General features: G+C 28.5%; 2 protein-coding genes across 8 annotated transcripts in view; one reads left to right on the top strand and one right to left on the bottom strand.

The window, feature by feature from the left end:
• The window catches only part of LOC108745060, a 232,298-nt gene extending 228,289 nt beyond the window's left edge, over nucleotides 1-4,009 (top strand). For all 7 annotated transcript variants that reach the window (XM_025977230.1, XM_025977228.1, XM_025977232.1 and 4 more), the window contains one exon: nucleotides 3,686-4,009. In XM_025977230.1, the coding sequence (XP_025833015.1) occupies nucleotides 3,686-3,768 (83 nt within the window). In that variant the 3' untranslated portion in view covers nucleotides 3,769-4,009. The remainder of the gene's footprint in view (nucleotides 1-3,685) is intronic.
• A 5,913-nt stretch (nucleotides 4,010-9,922) lies between these two features.
• The window catches only part of LOC108745058 (profilin), a 29,654-nt gene continuing 22,770 nt past the window's right edge, over nucleotides 9,923-16,806 (bottom strand). Inside the window, exons 3-4 of the mRNA XM_018481107.2 lie at nucleotides 11,246-11,345; nucleotides 9,923-10,589 (exon numbers count right to left, since the gene is read on the bottom strand). Of these exons, the coding sequence (XP_018336609.1) occupies nucleotides 11,248-11,345 (98 nt within the window). The 3' untranslated portion in view covers nucleotides 9,923-10,589; nucleotides 11,246-11,247. The remainder of the gene's footprint in view (nucleotides 10,590-11,245; nucleotides 11,346-16,806) is intronic.

Here is a 16,806-nt window from a genome sequence, read left to right as displayed (position 1 = left end):
TTATTTACAATATATTATAATTTTATTAAGAAAAAGATACAATAACTGTAGTTAAAACTAAAAGTTATTCATAGTACCTCTCAAAATTACCACGTACATCTCAACGTACCACAGGCGATTATTAGGGAATTAATTAACAATAACATATTTTTCCTTAACTAATACATTATAAGTTAATATTTCGCTTTTTTTGCATCTTCATTTCGTCCATCTCACCTGTCTCAACCCAACCTACACCTATCGATTCCCATGGTTTTTAGCAACAAGAGACTGAATAATGCTTCCACCTTACCCTCCGGCTTAGCTTAGTATGTAAAAAGACAATCTTTACTTTTTCTGGTGCATATACATTGATATTATTATTATTGTCAGTTTCGAGGAACTGAAGACGCCTTGGGTTATATAAATCTTAAAATCTCTCTCTCGGCACATACAAAAACAACTGACTACGTCCCTGTTCTTGATACAAAGTTGCATATGTGTAACCCGTATATAAAAAATTTGCTGTAGCCAAAGGTAAATGTTTATACATACATAAATGACAATCGGTATTATTATCGTAAAATGTCATTAAAAAAAAAGCGATCCTTCATCTCACTGTATCGGCATCAACTCAAAAGGACATTGGCTTGCGTCCGCGTGGTTTTTCACCGCTCTCGAGGTCGATCAATAACTTAGTCTGCAGGAAACGTATGTTAAACCGCAGGAAGAACTCGCAATAATCACGGCTGCGATTTTTATTCCATTTAACAATCAATTTATTTGTTTGTACCGCTTATGTTTAAGAAATAAATTGATTAGTTCAAGGGTTTTCCTGCATTCAAGAATAAGCAGAATCATGAAAGTTTAAGTGTCCGGGGTTTTCCTACATTAAGGAAATTGAAAGTAAAAGCACTTATAAATAATCAGTGTCAACATGACTTCGTAAGGTAAATAATGTTAAAGTGACACAGATAGCCCCTTCCCCCAACGAGAAGGAAAGCTTACGATTAATTAAAACAACCCTTTTCCTGAAAAATTCACATCTCGTAAATATTTACTTTTCACAATTACAACGAAGTTTTGCAGTAAAATATTGAGCATTTCTAATAAAATAATAATAATAATTCCAAAGTAATTGCATCTTAAATATTATTTACAAACAAATCTAAAAATATCGATACTTCAAAGATTGTTTTTCACCCAGAAATATCCAAAATCGGATTTTAATTCTATTTTGGAATACTTTATTTTTAGTTGATTTAGTCGCCGTTCGTCAGCAGCTTTTGCATTTTTACAAGAAAATCGTTTATTTTCGTCTCTGTAATTTTAAATCCTGAACCGATCGGAAGTATATTTAAATATGAAAAAGCCCTTTCAAGCAAACACAATTTGATTATAATTTGCAGGCGTAAGTGCCTATTTATTTAAAAAAAAAATACATCACACCGGGTGTAATCTGAAAGAAGAAAGTGGCAAATTTTTTACCACTGTTTCTTTAAATTAATTAGTGAAATTATTGATAATCATGATACATTATCAAAGCTCGGCAAGGTGACACGTATCTTGACGAAAACTGATTTTTGTGTAATCGAAGGTAATGATTCAGAATTTCGACCCCTTAACCAATTTTCCAATTTGAACACACAAAATTTCGCTCTTTGCAGTGGTTCAAGGAAATTTTAATTCGTATGATCCATAAACGCGGCAATGTGTCTTGAGGTGACATGTATTTGTTATCCAAAGAAATGATTCGTATTTTTGGCTCCTTATTAACCAATTTTCAGATTTGGATACGCAAAATTGCGTTCTTTACAGTGGTTCGACTAGATACGTATCTAATACGGTGGTACACTTCTAACCCCCGATTCAAGGGGCGTCACAATCGTATTTTAGTTATGCATTTAATTTCTAAAAATTGAAAATTGCGCGTTATCTAGAAATTTTATAGTTTTCCTTTTATTTTTTTATGAATAAAGCCTAAATTAATTTAAATCATGACTAGTTTTTAACAGTCTAGGCTTGATAAAGCCCGATTATTTAGGGTGAAACATTGACTTTTTAATGATATTAATTGTAACCTGGCTTAGCTCTTGGTGAAACATTTTTCAAAATAATTCATGAAATAACAACACTTGGTTTGTTTTTCATTTTTTAATTTAATATTTAAACTCTTTGATAATGGCATAACAGCCGAAACATATAAATAAAAAAATAGTGAAACAAAACCAAGTGTTGTTATTTCACGAATTACTTACTTTTTACATAAGAAAAAGCTTCTGCTACATTTTGGATTTGATACTGATAAAATCCTATTTCTTGTGATGTGGAGTGAAACATTTTAGCTCTCTTAATTCGCACTTTTATAAATCCTTTTATTCATTGTGCACACAATAATGTGCATAATTATGTACTTCGAAAGCAGGTCGATGAAAAGTGAAGGCCAAATCAATGAGCACTACGAAGTCTTGTAAGCTTGAAACTCTGTATCAATCGTACCAAATACACAACAATATTTTTTATTGTAATTTATTCAGATGGAATAATCCTGATATAATTGTACGAAATACTAAAGAAGGGTAATGAAGTAACTCTTGAGATACTAGTGGAATTTTATTACTTACAACAGTATGACGAAGCAATCGTTATTAACAAAGATGTGATTTATTTGAAATACTTGCATTTAAAATCCAAATACAAAATAAAAAATACCTATTTTTATCTTGCATTTAAATACTCTTTTAAGAAAAGCATTTTGTATTTTATTTAAAATACTTTTCCAACCCTATTTTCAATTTGTAAAATGCAAAATACATTTTTGCCATTAAAAGTTTTGCTAATATCAACATTTTGTTGTGTTAGAATCTATTAATCTATACATTATTATGAATGAATTGTTTTCCTACAAACAACAGTTTCTACAGTACCTATTTGTGACATCCTGTTACAAATACTTGTAAAATGTTAATTACTGAATGTAACCTGTATTGAAAAGTAATTCAAAGACATCACAGTCAGCTACAGTGTAAAATGAAGGTGCTGTATTCTGTTACCGGATGTGCTACCCGTATTTATTTGTATTCTGATCATGTTAATACCTTTTGTTTCCTACCATAGTCAGCGTACTGATTATGATAGCGTCATGATTAATTAAACTTGTACTTTACTTATTTCGCAGCTAACTTCCTTTTTAATAGTTTTCTGGTATACAGGGTGTCACTTAATCTAGCTGTTAAAATTTTTAAAGAAACTAATTGAACTGAAGCAAAAACAAACAATAAGGTAATTGAGTTCTGGCAGGTAATAGCAAAATTCAAAATAAATATTTCATGTAGACATTAAACTTTTAAATTGATTAAACTTTTCTTGTTTTTTTAAGACGATATTAGTAGGATTAAAGTTTAGTTTTTATTTAAATTTATTACTAAATGTACATAATTTGAAACACATTAATTTTTATTCACTACAAATTAGCTCAAATTAATGAGGAAAATACGTTTCGGTGTTGCTTCTGACACTTTTCGAAACTTAGTGCATTGGTACGTAAAGTCAAAGGTTGTCCTCCCAGCGAAAATGTGACAGGAGCAACTATATTTCCTCATTAATTTGAGGTAATTGGTGGTAGATAAAAATTAAATAAATTTTCTCATTAATATTAAGTGTAAGTACATCGTTTTATTGAGTTTATAGATTTTATTTATTTCAGTGGAAGAGGGCCAAAAGAAGAAAGGATTTTTCCGAAGTTTCTGGAAGAAGTCCCGACACTACTCCCTCGAAGAAAATCGCTAGCAAACATGAAAAGATGAAGATGGCACTAATTCAATTCAGGGTTTCCCCGTGAAACAAAAGGTAAATCGGACTTCTAGACACTCGCTTTTGTAGCAAACGGTAATGTTATTTATTCAGATTGCATGTTCGAGTATGATTGATTCCCAATGTGGTTGTAACACTGATGATACCTATTTAAATACACGTAAGAGATAACTATAAAATACGAGAGATCAGGGTTCTTTGGAAAAGGAAAAAAAAAGATAATAATCAAGATAAAGATCCAAATATGACTTTTACAGAGTTTTGAATTTCCAAAAAATCGTCAGATTTCAGCAACAAACCTTTGAATGTAAAATTGTTTTCGAAAAAACATTTTGTATCTAATTATATATTAAAATACAGAAATTCATCGGAAATAAGTGAAAATGTATTAATTAATGATAGTATCAATTTTTTGATTAATTAAATTTTGAAAATTACGGATATCAGAACTAAAAAAATTGGCATTAGAAGGACAAGGATCCTTCACCATTTTCGTTGCTTAAAAATGTTTGTAGATATTAAAATATGTTCCTGATAGAAAGATAAAACCAAAAATCGTGACGACACTTTTGCAACAATTCCGAATTTTATCATAACAATAAAACTTCTGTAGTAGGAATAATCACGAATTTAACTGCAAGTACTGTTTATTACAGTAAGTTATTAAAAAAAAAAAACGCACACGCCACTGCCAAAGAAATATCCAAATATTTTTATAACACACTGAAAGACTCAAATTTTAAATCCGTCTACAAATTTCTTTAGATTTCTTTGGCATCAAAATAATAGTTAAATAATCTCTCAATTCTGTTCTGTATAATCTTATTTTCACTTACCTGGTCTCTCTCTCTCTCTCTCTCATTCTTTTACAGTTGCAATTAATCCTTAATATCTCTTTTTTTAATAGAATAATAAAAATGCAAATAGATGCATTTTTCGTACTTACGTACTATAAGTATCTTATTTAGAAAATGTAAATAATAATAATCTGTTTCTAGAATTTTTGCAAATTTTGTATCACATAGATGGTAGCTATTGATCATACCTAAACAAAAAAGAATATTCCGAAAAATATGACAGTCGTTCCCATATTATACACCCTGTATTTTGTACCTACATACATTCATACATACATACTTATATTTATACATTTAAAAATTGCATGAAACATTATTATAATAGTCGTAATTTTAAAAAAGTGTTACCACATTTAACAGTATCGATTACGAGCGAGTTTTTGCAATTTTCTGATTGATACTTTATTAAAATTATGCAATGTTATAACTTTTACATAAGTAATGTAACGATTTTAATCATGCCGACTACAATTCGGATTTTACAAGAACTAAACTGTAGACAGATACATCAGTATTGTTATATTCACGTATTCATAGCATATATTAATGAATAGGGTGATTCATTTATCGAAAATTTTTAAATTGCATATACATACAGGTACGTTGAGTCACACTAAAAGATGATCCGAGGAAAATCATGATATCTTTGTTTTTTTCAATTATAACAGATTTCCGAAATCTAGTGATAAATATAAAAACCTTGCAACTTATTTAAATCCAAAAATTAAAGTAATTATAGTGGAGAATATTAAATTGCAACAAAAAGTATTAGGAATACAAATAATTTCACAAATTTTATTGAATCTTCTTAACGATAGCATTTCGGATTTTTACCAATTTCAAAATATACAGAGTTGTACTAAATATTACATTGTTTTCGTCAAAAGAATTGAATAAAGTTTGTGAAATTCTTCCCAAAGTGTTTTTGTACTATTAACTCAATTTGAATTGAATTGTGTACATTTGACTAAAAGTTTTCTTTTATTTTATTGTTACGTTAGAATGATTTTTATTTTTTATAAAGTTTCAGTAGTTTATATTTACAACCAAGTGTTTTACTACGTAGTGCTCATATTCTACAAATTGTAAAATACAAGAATATCATTGATTTAATAATTATAACACACGGTATGAAAAAGTTTTAGTCAATTAATTGATGCAACATAAAGTTTAAAATATTGATAAAAATTGTATTCTTAATCCCCACTGAAAATTAATTTAAACGTCTGACGAAATCAAATAATTTTCGTAGTTTTTCCCTTTTTTGTAACGCTAATGAAAACGTGTTAAATCTGTAAAGTGAATCACTCTACACCTATTATTATATATTCACAAAAAGTGCCCCAATTTTTCATATTTGTTATACTGTAATAAATAGACCTCAAGGGAAGAGTACGCTAATAGATAATATATTATTGTATTGGTAGATGATTGTTACATAATATATAATTCATACGAAATCTGTCCCTTTTGTGAAAACAGCGAGTTGTTTGTAATTTTTCTCTTATTTGTTTTATATTTTATATAAACGACTACCCTTAATCGCATTTTCTTCGGATGTATGATATATATAAATATGTATAGGCAAGTAGCCGCAATTTTGTAAAAAATATTGTTTTTTCTTTTATTTTTATTTATTCATGAAAATAATATATGTGCTCTCATACGTATAGTTCTCAGAGAAAGATGTGTGTCCTTGTGCAAGAATTTTGTGTAATCAGTCATAAAAAAGTATGTAAATAAATTATACAGCTTCTGTACAATACTTATTCTGTTTTTTCTTTCCCAATTCCACCTACCCCTTCGAAAATTTCACTTAGAAACAAAATAATAAATAATTCAAGTATTTTCTGTTAAAACTTTCCGATTACCCCTGATATTACAGTTAAATACTTGTTGGATATCCCTCGTATTTCACGCAGTTGAAGCGCCATCTCACGACCGATAGTCAAATATTGTTATATCTAATTTACAGATTTTTAACTGTATTACAGATTTGCAAATAAATTAATCAATAAAATTCAGCAAAAGTTCGATTTTCCTTCCTATACATGGGTTGACCTTGACCGAAGAAAACGAAAAAAATGCAATAAAATCTGATAATTTGGCAAAAATAAAGCTAACGAGAGCGTAATTTTATTTTAATTTAAGGAATAATCTTTGATATTAGACGTGATTTATTGATAAATTAAGTAAAAATTTTGAACAAGAGTTCGATTTTCGTTCATATACATGTTTTTTTAACGGAAAAAACGTAAAAAACGTTTTTCTCGTTCAAAGTCGACCTACTTATAAGAATAAAAATCGAACGAATCCAGTTGAAAATTTTTTGATTCGAACAATTAAGCAAAAATTTTCAACTGGATTCGTTCGATTTTTATTCTTATACGTCGGTCGACCTTGAACAAAGAAAACGTAATAACACCATAAATAATCATTTTATGGCAAAAATAAAGCTAGCCCCAGCTACTTCTTATCATTTATTAATTAATTAACGTTATCACTTATCATTTATTGATGTATTAAGAGAAAAATTTAACCATGTATTCGATTTTAGTTCCCGAAAATAACCCATGTATAGCTACCTGTCGATCGTTTTTGGGAACCGAAATCGAACTTCTGCCAATTAGTTTTGTTTAATTCATCGATACATGATAACTGATGATATAGATTAACCACTAAATGATATACCGATCTCCCGCTTGCTTTATTTTTGCAAAAAAATGATTATTTATTGTGTTTTTTACGTTTTTTCGGTCAAAACCGACCCATATATAAGAATGAAAATCGAATTTTTGCAGATTTTTTTTGATTAATTTATCAATAAATGGTATCTGACAACGATGATTATTCAGTAAATGATCTAAACGCGATCTATTTAGCTTTATTTTTTACATTGCTTTTCGCATTACTTTCCTTTTGCAAGTAAAGAAATACGATAAATTAGCATTATTTAACAAAAATAAAGTAAACAAAAGCATAATTAGATTGTGTTTTATTAAATTAAAGGAAAAAGGCCAGTATTAATCACAGTTTTATGGCCGAAAGCGATCCAAAGACAAGGGTCGTTTATGATTGCAATAAACTCAAAAAACAAGGCACAACAGCATAATTTGAAAAAAATAAAGCAAACGAGTGCATATTCAGATTGTTTTATGGTAAATTAAGCCACATTTTTATTGCTGAAAACGACCTGAAAATTTAACTTTATTTTGATGAAGGCGCCTGACACGCTACGAAATCAAATTTGTAGGTAAACTTCGAAAATCGAAAATTTGTATTAGGAGAGCATAAGATGCTTGGGAAATCAGACAAGTTACCGCGCAAAATTTAGTGTTATTATTATTGTTTAGACTTTAGTAGCTGCTTGGTAGACATCTGTAATACACTTGACACCTGTAAATTTGACTATTGGCCGTGAGATGTCGCCCTAGGTACATTAATACGGAGGATATCGTATAAGTCTTTAGCTGAAATATAAGGAATAATCGGAAAGTTTTAGCGGAAAATACTTAATTTCTGAAACTTTGCTGTATTAATTTGTTATATAAGCTTTGAATTATTTTTATTACTTCGGCTGAAATAATTAATGATCCTCATGCTATACAAGGGTGATTATACAGCATTTTTTGGCAAAAATTAAACAAACAGGGGTATATTTGGGCCATTAATTGCTGAATTAAAGGAAAAGGGCAATAAAAAACAAGCCGTATGCAAAAAGGAAAATATTATTTATTAAATTCACATTTAGTAACATCGGGAAACGAAATGAAAATTAATTTAAGTTAAACACTGTGAGGTAATGTGTAACTTTAAAGTAAAAAAGAGTAGCCGTAAGAATAGCAAACGTTAACAAGTAATTTTAATAAAAAAAATACATAATAACATTATCATTAACTTTAATGGTCAGTAAGTGCATAAAATAACATCAAAAACTAGTATTTAACATAACATAACTGTAGTTGATAAATAGTTAAACTGATGATCTATCTATATAATAGATGCATTTAAGTACGGAACTGAAAACCGAACGATTTGAGCAGATAAGCAAAGTTCACATTTTTAAGTCCAAAAGCGGCCCATATAAACGTTACAAACACAATAAAACAGCGTTACGGAACAAAAGTAAAACAAAAAGTTGGATGTTTTATTGATGTATGATGTGTTGCCTACGTGCAAGTTCAATTTTTAATTAAATGCCATTGAGTTTGGATAACATCGTTATTTAACATGAGCAAAAGTACCAAGCAAATTGAAAATTATTGTTCAAAATTAAATATAACGAAGGGCTTAATGTTTGCCAATTAAATATTAAATATATACAACAATAAAATGACGTAAAAAAAATGGTCTTGTTCTAGATTTAGATTCAGTGTGCTTATTAACGAAAAATTATATACATACGACTTTTTAAATTAAGTTTATGTTTTTTTTTCAGTATTTTATGTCCGCAAATGGAAAAATAAAAGGTACCGTTTATTCATACCTTACCTTTTGTTTCTCAAAAGGGGATTTTAATTTATTTTCATGTTGCACCGATAATGATATCGCGTCGTGTAAATCTGCAGCAATTATTGTAGTAATAATAAAAAGAACAAAAGAATTAGTAATAACATTAAGTGAAACATCGGTAATTTATAATACAAATTTATTAAGTTTTTTTTTATAGACACAATTTTCTGCAAATAATAGAGTAAATTTTACAAAGCTACTTAAAAGTTAATATGTAAAATGTTTCCCTCCACAAAAATAAAAAATTCGTGGGGGGAGGCGCGTAATGACAAAGTGGCTCGCAACAATTTTGAATTGGTGTATTGCTTCTGCAAAACTAATTTATTTTGAAGAAACAAGACAACAAAGATCACACAGCAATTTCATTCTTTTTTAAATTTATTAATAACACAATTCGTCCATGTCAAAAATATGGAAGAACGAAACGTTCATTTTGCAATGTAAATAAAAATTAAAATATCACAACACCAATAAAAAATATATATTTACTCTTTTTCCAATTTTATTGTTTTGAGAGAGAGCAACAAATGCAATTTAGTTTTAATCAGCATTTTTCTTCACTTGTTACTAATTAAAGCAAAAATCAATTACGATAATAAACTAATTGGTAGTTGCAAATCTTAAAAAAGTTATCAAAAACCTTACCAATAACGATACTTACAACTACCCACGATTTTATTAAAGAGAAATCCTCATTTCGTTTTCGCAATGAAAAATTTTGCCAGAAGTTTTAGTAGGAGGAGGAAAATAAAAAAAATAGCGGGACTAGAGATTTTTATTTAAAAAATCCTAACTTTAAGTTTTTCAGTATCAAATATTTAGATTATTATTATAGCAATGTTGTATAGGAAAAGCTTACATGAAATGCTGAATTTTATTATTTTAACTTGCTGTATGTAGTAGTACGACATGTCCCTTCGGCCGGTTGCTTTTTACATTAAAAAAAAAACTTGCCTGAAAGGGCATGGCATCACAAAAGACAGAAAAGAAAAACGTAACCTAGAAAGAGTCCTAAAAACAATGTAAATATGAGACCACAGTCTAAATAATTACGATGAGGAACGTAGGCTATTTTATAAGCACAATATAATCATTGATTAATTAAATACAATATATTGATTTTTTAATGCGTAAAATTGCAGTACTGTACGAATAATTTTTTTTAAAGATTAATTACACTTTAAAACCATTGAAACGGAGGTCGATGCTTATAAAATAAACCACTGCAATTACCAAAACGACATAATAATGCATATAATAAAAGTTTATGAAAGAAATTCAACGTGCTGCTGTCTTCACATTGAACAACTTTTATATACTGATACACTCGTTATACACATTGCTTCTTTTCGCTGTTAATTAAAAAATCAAATTTCGGTTGCTTGTAAACGCTGCAGGGCTGATGTGTAACGCAGCTATTCACGCTATCTGTAATCAAGAAAGTCCTGTTTCATTTCAAGTTTTCACAAAAAGGTACACATATTTACATATTATATTTACCAGGGGTGTTTTCGAATTTTTATGCTTCCGGGGACTCAAACGCTTCAAAACTGATCAAAATTTGAGTTCTATTATAGTCCGCATTATTTTTTTAACAATTTTCAAGCGTTTAAACCACTGAGAGCATAATCATTCAAAAACACCCCTATTAAAAACCAGTCTAATCGCAATAAATTATTTGTGAAAATTGACGTATCTTCTTGCTTGTTTCTATACTTTGGACTGTAGACATTTGTTACGTTTTAAAAACGCCCTTTGTTAAATTATGAAATACTTCATGAGTAGCAAAGACAAAGTGAAAAAAGATAACCGAATAATAGTAAATATAAAAATAGGCGTTCTGACAGCAACTACTCTAGTTAGTAAGTTGAAATAAGAAAATAAATGCGACAGTTATATTGTAAACTAAGTCAAATAATATGTCCATAATTTATTACCAAATCCAAAAATTTAAAAAACAATATTAACTATTTTTTTCAGACTACTTTTTTCTTTATTAAAAAAACAATAATAGTAAGTATAATAGTCAAAAATCAAATAAACCTAAAACAAAATAAAAATGCATACAACAAGAATCTACTCACCTCTAGTAACCGCAGGTAATTAGGTAATCCCCTAATTTTTCTACAACTGAAGCAGCCTGTTGGGGCTGAATGGGATCTTCGTAAAGGGATACCACGACGGCTACAACAAAAGAAAACCAAACTTTATAAATTGAGCTAAAGAAATGCATTACAATCAACACAAAAACAATCTACCTGGTAGGTACATGGACCTACATCAAATTATATGTTTCAACAATTTACGTTTACTAAAAAAGAGTAAAAACAGATGCGTGATCAAACCTAACGCCTTAATACATTAATTTTCGTGGAAATTCTTTTTGATTGGAAAAGTTCAATATGGAAATGCCTGCTTTAGTAAAAATACAGGGATGTTTTAAGTTACGATTCCTGCTACCAGTTTATTAATTTACAAATTGTTCAATGTAGTTTCTAAACTTCAATAACCGTCGAAAACATTTTCGATATTCACAAATTATTTTTTCCATTTTTATTCAGAACTTTAAATCAATTACTGAAAACTCACCAGAACCATAGTATAACTTGGTATTTGTCAAGAAAATAATTTCCTGCAACAGTTTATTCATCGTGAAAATCCGGATTGATACACCGCTTACGTCATCCATCGTAAAGCGTTTATTTTAGAGATATCATGTATACAAAAATAAATATGATAAGTTTTGGGAAATTTTAATCAAATATAGTTGTGTATAAAACTCGAGAAGAGAATATTTTTGAACCAAAATGATTTTTTTACAGAATATAAAACGATTTTTCTAAGTAACCATACATGGTGTTTCCAAATAACTCATTTTTCTTGAAAAAAATATACTGTCCTAAAATAGCACCCTCTAACATTACAAATGATAAAAATATAAGTACATATAAAAACTTCATGTATTTTTCTTTCGTCAGTTTTCATGATTTTACTTTTCAAATAGGCATGACTATTGTTTTGTTTTTATTTTTTTTTTTATAACGTACCCTAAATGTCAAACACAACTGTGTCAATTTCTATATTAGTTCGAGCATACAACGTCCGCATCAGTCAAAATTATTTTCGTAGGACGTGGAATTCGATCGCATTAAAGTGAGGCACAACTGTAGAGTTCAGGAACTGGCAAAGTATTTTGAGTTTTTGCCAAAATAAATTTCGTAGATCTGTTTTGAAATCTCCTTTTTAGGTTTTCTAACATTAATATGTGAATAAGTTAATACAAATAATACATTTCACGCATATGTAAATGCAACATTGAATTTGGATTTACAACTCCTTTATATTAAACGATAAAGAATACCTAATAACTACACGCATGTTTTACTTTCGAAAATAAATAAATAAGAAAATAGCTAAAGAAGTTGAAAAATTTTCACTTAAAATTAGTGACAGAAATTAAATTCCTTGTCACAAATTTCTAAAATTAAAAACGAACGTTTAAAAAACACAAACGAATTGAACTGATACTGAAAATTGCCTGTCTCTTAACAATAATTGAAATAGTGTTTTATGATACGCTGTTTTTTTTTATTTAAATTTATTACTAAATGTACATAATTTGAAACACATTAATTTTTATTCACTACAAATTAGCTCAAATTAATGAGGAAAATACGTTTCGGNTAAATTGCAACAAAAAGTATTAGGAATACAAATAATTTCACAAATTTTATTGAATCTTCTTAACGATAGCATTTCGGATTTTTACCAATTTCAAAATATACAGAGTTGTACTAAATATTACATTGTTTTCGTCAAAAGAATTGAATAAAGTTTGTGAAATTCTTCCCAAAGTGTTTTTGTACTATTAACTCAATTTGAATTGAATTGTGTACATTTGACTAAAAGTTTTCTTTTATTTTATTGTTACGTTAGAATGATTTTTATTTTTTATAAAGTTTCAGTAGTTTATATTTACAACCAAGTGTTTTACTACGTAGTGCTCATATTCTACAAATTGTAAAATACAAGAATATCATTGATTTAATAATTATAACACACGGTATGAAAAAGTTTTAGTCAATTAATTGATGCAACATAAAGTTTAAAATATTGATAAAAATTGTATTCTTAATCCCCACTGAAAATTAATTTAAACGTCTGACGAAATCAAATAATTTTCGTAGTTTTTCCCTTTTTTGTAACGCTAATGAAAACGTGTTAAATCTGTAAAGTGAATCACTCTACACCTATTATTATATATTCACAAAAAGTGCCCCAATTTTTCATATTTGTTATACTGTAATAAATAGACCTCAAGGGAAGAGTACGCTAATAGATAATATATTATTGTATTGGTAGATGATTGTTACATAATATATAATTCATACGAAATCTGTCCCTTTTGTGAAAACAGCGAGTTGTTTGTAATTTTTCTCTTATTTGTTTTATATTTTATATAAACGACTACCCTTAATCGCATTTTCTTCGGATGTATGATATATATAAATATGTATAGGCAAGTAGCCGCAATTTTGTAAAAAATATTGTTTTTTCTTTTATTTTTATTTATTCATGAAAATAATATATGTGCTCTCATACGTATAGTTCTCAGAGAAAGATGTGTGTCCTTGTGCAAGAATTTTGTGTAATCAGTCATAAAAAAGTATGTAAATAAATTATACAGCTTCTGTACAATACTTATTCTGTTTTTTCTTTCCCAATTCCACCTACCCCTTCGAAAATTTCACTTAGAAACAAAATAATAAATAATTCAAGTATTTTCTGTTAAAACTTTCCGATTACCCCTGATATTACAGTTAAATACTTGTTGGATATCCCTCGTATTTCACGCAGTTGAAGCGCCATCTCACGACCGATAGTCAAATATTGTTATATCTAATTTACAGATTTTTAACTGTATTACAGATTTGCAAATAAATTAATCAATAAAATTCAGCAAAAGTTCGATTTTCCTTCCTATACATGGGTTGACCTTGACCGAAGAAAACGAAAAAAATGCAATAAAATCTGATAATTTGGCAAAAATAAAGCTAACGAGAGCGTAATTTTATTTTAATTTAAGGAATAATCTTTGATATTAGACGTGATTTATTGATAAATTAAGTAAAAATTTTGAACAAGAGTTCGATTTTCGTTCATATACATGTTTTTTTAACGGAAAAAACGTAAAAAACGTTTTTCTCGTTCAAAGTCGACCTACTTATAAGAATAAAAATCGAACGAATCCAGTTGAAAATTTTTTGATTCGAACAATTAAGCAAAAATTTTCAACTGGATTCGTTCGATTTTTATTCTTATACGTCGGTCGACCTTGAACAAAGAAAACGTAATAACACCATAAATAATCATTTTATGGCAAAAATAAAGCTAGCCCCAGCTACTTCTTATCATTTATTAATTAATTAACGTTATCACTTATCATTTATTGATGTATTAAGAGAAAAATTTAACCATGTATTCGATTTTAGTTCCCGAAAATAACCCATGTATAGCTACCTGTCGATCGTTTTTGGGAACCGAAATCGAACTTCTGCCAATTAGTTTTGTTTAATTCATCGATACATGATAACTGATGATATAGATTAACCACTAAATGATATACCGATCTCCCGCTTGCTTTATTTTTGCAAAAAAATGATTATTTATTGTGTTTTTTACGTTTTTTCGGTCAAAACCGACCCATATATAAGAATGAAAATCGAATTTTTGCAGATTTTTTTTGATTAATTTATCAATAAATGGTATCTGACAACGATGATTATTCAGTAAATGATCTAAACGCGATCTATTTAGCTTTATTTTTTACATTGCTTTTCGCATTACTTTCCTTTTGCAAGTAAAGAAATACGATAAATTAGCATTATTTAACAAAAATAAAGTAAACAAAAGCATAATTAGATTGTGTTTTATTAAATTAAAGGAAAAAGGCCAGTATTAATCACAGTTTTATGGCCGAAAGCGATCCAAAGACAAGGGTCGTTTATGATTGCAATAAACTCAAAAAACAAGGCACAACAGCATAATTTGAAAAAAATAAAGCAAACGAGTGCATATTCAGATTGTTTTATGGTAAATTAAGCCACATTTTTATTGCTGAAAACGACCTGAAAATTTAACTTTATTTTGATGAAGGCGCCTGACACGCTACGAAATCAAATTTGTAGGTAAACTTCGAAAATCGAAAATTTGTATTAGGAGAGCATAAGATGCTTGGGAAATCAGACAAGTTACCGCGCAAAATTTAGTGTTATTATTATTGTTTAGACTTTAGTAGCTGCTTGGTAGACATCTGTAATACACTTGACACCTGTAAATTTGACTATTGGCCGTGAGATGTCGCCCTAGGTACATTAATACGGAGGATATCGTATAAGTCTTTAGCTGAAATATAAGGAATAATCGGAAAGTTTTAGCGGAAAATACTTAATTTCTGAAACTTTGCTGTATTAATTTGTTATATAAGCTTTGAATTATTTTTATTACTTCGGCTGAAATAATTAATGATCCTCATGCTATACAAGGGTGATTATACAGCATTTTTTGGCAAAAATTAAACAAACAGGGGTATATTTGGGCCATTAATTGCTGAATTAAAGGAAAAGGGCAATAAAAAACAAGCCGTATGCAAAAAGGAAAATATTATTTATTAAATTCACATTTAGTAACATCGGGAAACGAAATGAAAATTAATTTAAGTTAAACACTGTGAGGTAATGTGTAACTTTAAAGTAAAAAAGAGTAGCCGTAAGAATAGCAAACGTTAACAAGTAATTTTAATAAAAAAAATACATAATAACATTATCATTAACTTTAATGGTCAGTAAGTGCATAAAATAACATCAAAAACTAGTATTTAACATAACATAACTGTAGTTGATAAATAGTTAAACTGATGATCTATCTATATAATAGATGCATTTAAGTACGGAACTGAAAACCGAACGATTTGAGCAGATAAGCAAAGTTCACATTTTTAAGTCCAAAAGCGGCCCATATAAACGTTACAAACACAATAAAACAGCGTTACGGAACAAAAGTAAAACAAAAAGTTGGATGTTTTATTGATGTATGATGTGTTGCCTACGTGCAAGTTCAATTTTTAATTAAATGCCATTGAGTTTGGATAACATCGTTATTTAACATGAGCAAAAGTACCAAGCAAATTGAAAATTATTGTTCAAAATTAAATATAACGAAGGGCTTAATGTTTGCCAATTAAATATTAAATATATACAACAATAAAATGACGTAAAAAAAATGGTCTTGTTCTAGATTTAGATTCAGTGTGCTTATTAACGAAAAATTATATACATACGACTTTTTAAATTAAGTTTATGTTTTTTTTTCAGTATTTTATGTCCGCAAATGGAAAAATAAAAGGTACCGTTTATTCATACCTTACCTTTTGTTTCTCAAAAGGGGATTTTAATTTATTTTCATGTTGCACCGATAATGATATCGCGTCGTGTAAATCTGCAGCAATTATTGTAGTAATAATAAAAAGAACAAAAGAATTAGTAATAACATTAAGTGAAACATCGGTAATTTATAATACAAATTTATTAAGTTTTTTTTTATAGACACAATTTTCTGCAAATAATAGAGTAAATTTTACAAAGCT

The sequence above is a fragment of the Agrilus planipennis genome, unplaced genomic scaffold (assembly GCF_000699045.2).
Source record: "Agrilus planipennis isolate EAB-ADULT unplaced genomic scaffold, Apla_2.0 scaffold39, whole genome shotgun sequence".
NCBI classification, from domain to species: Eukaryota; Metazoa; Arthropoda; class Insecta; order Coleoptera; family Buprestidae; genus Agrilus; species Agrilus planipennis.
Note: the sequence above shows the minus strand (reverse complement) of the source record. Positions and strands in the feature narration are given on the sequence as shown.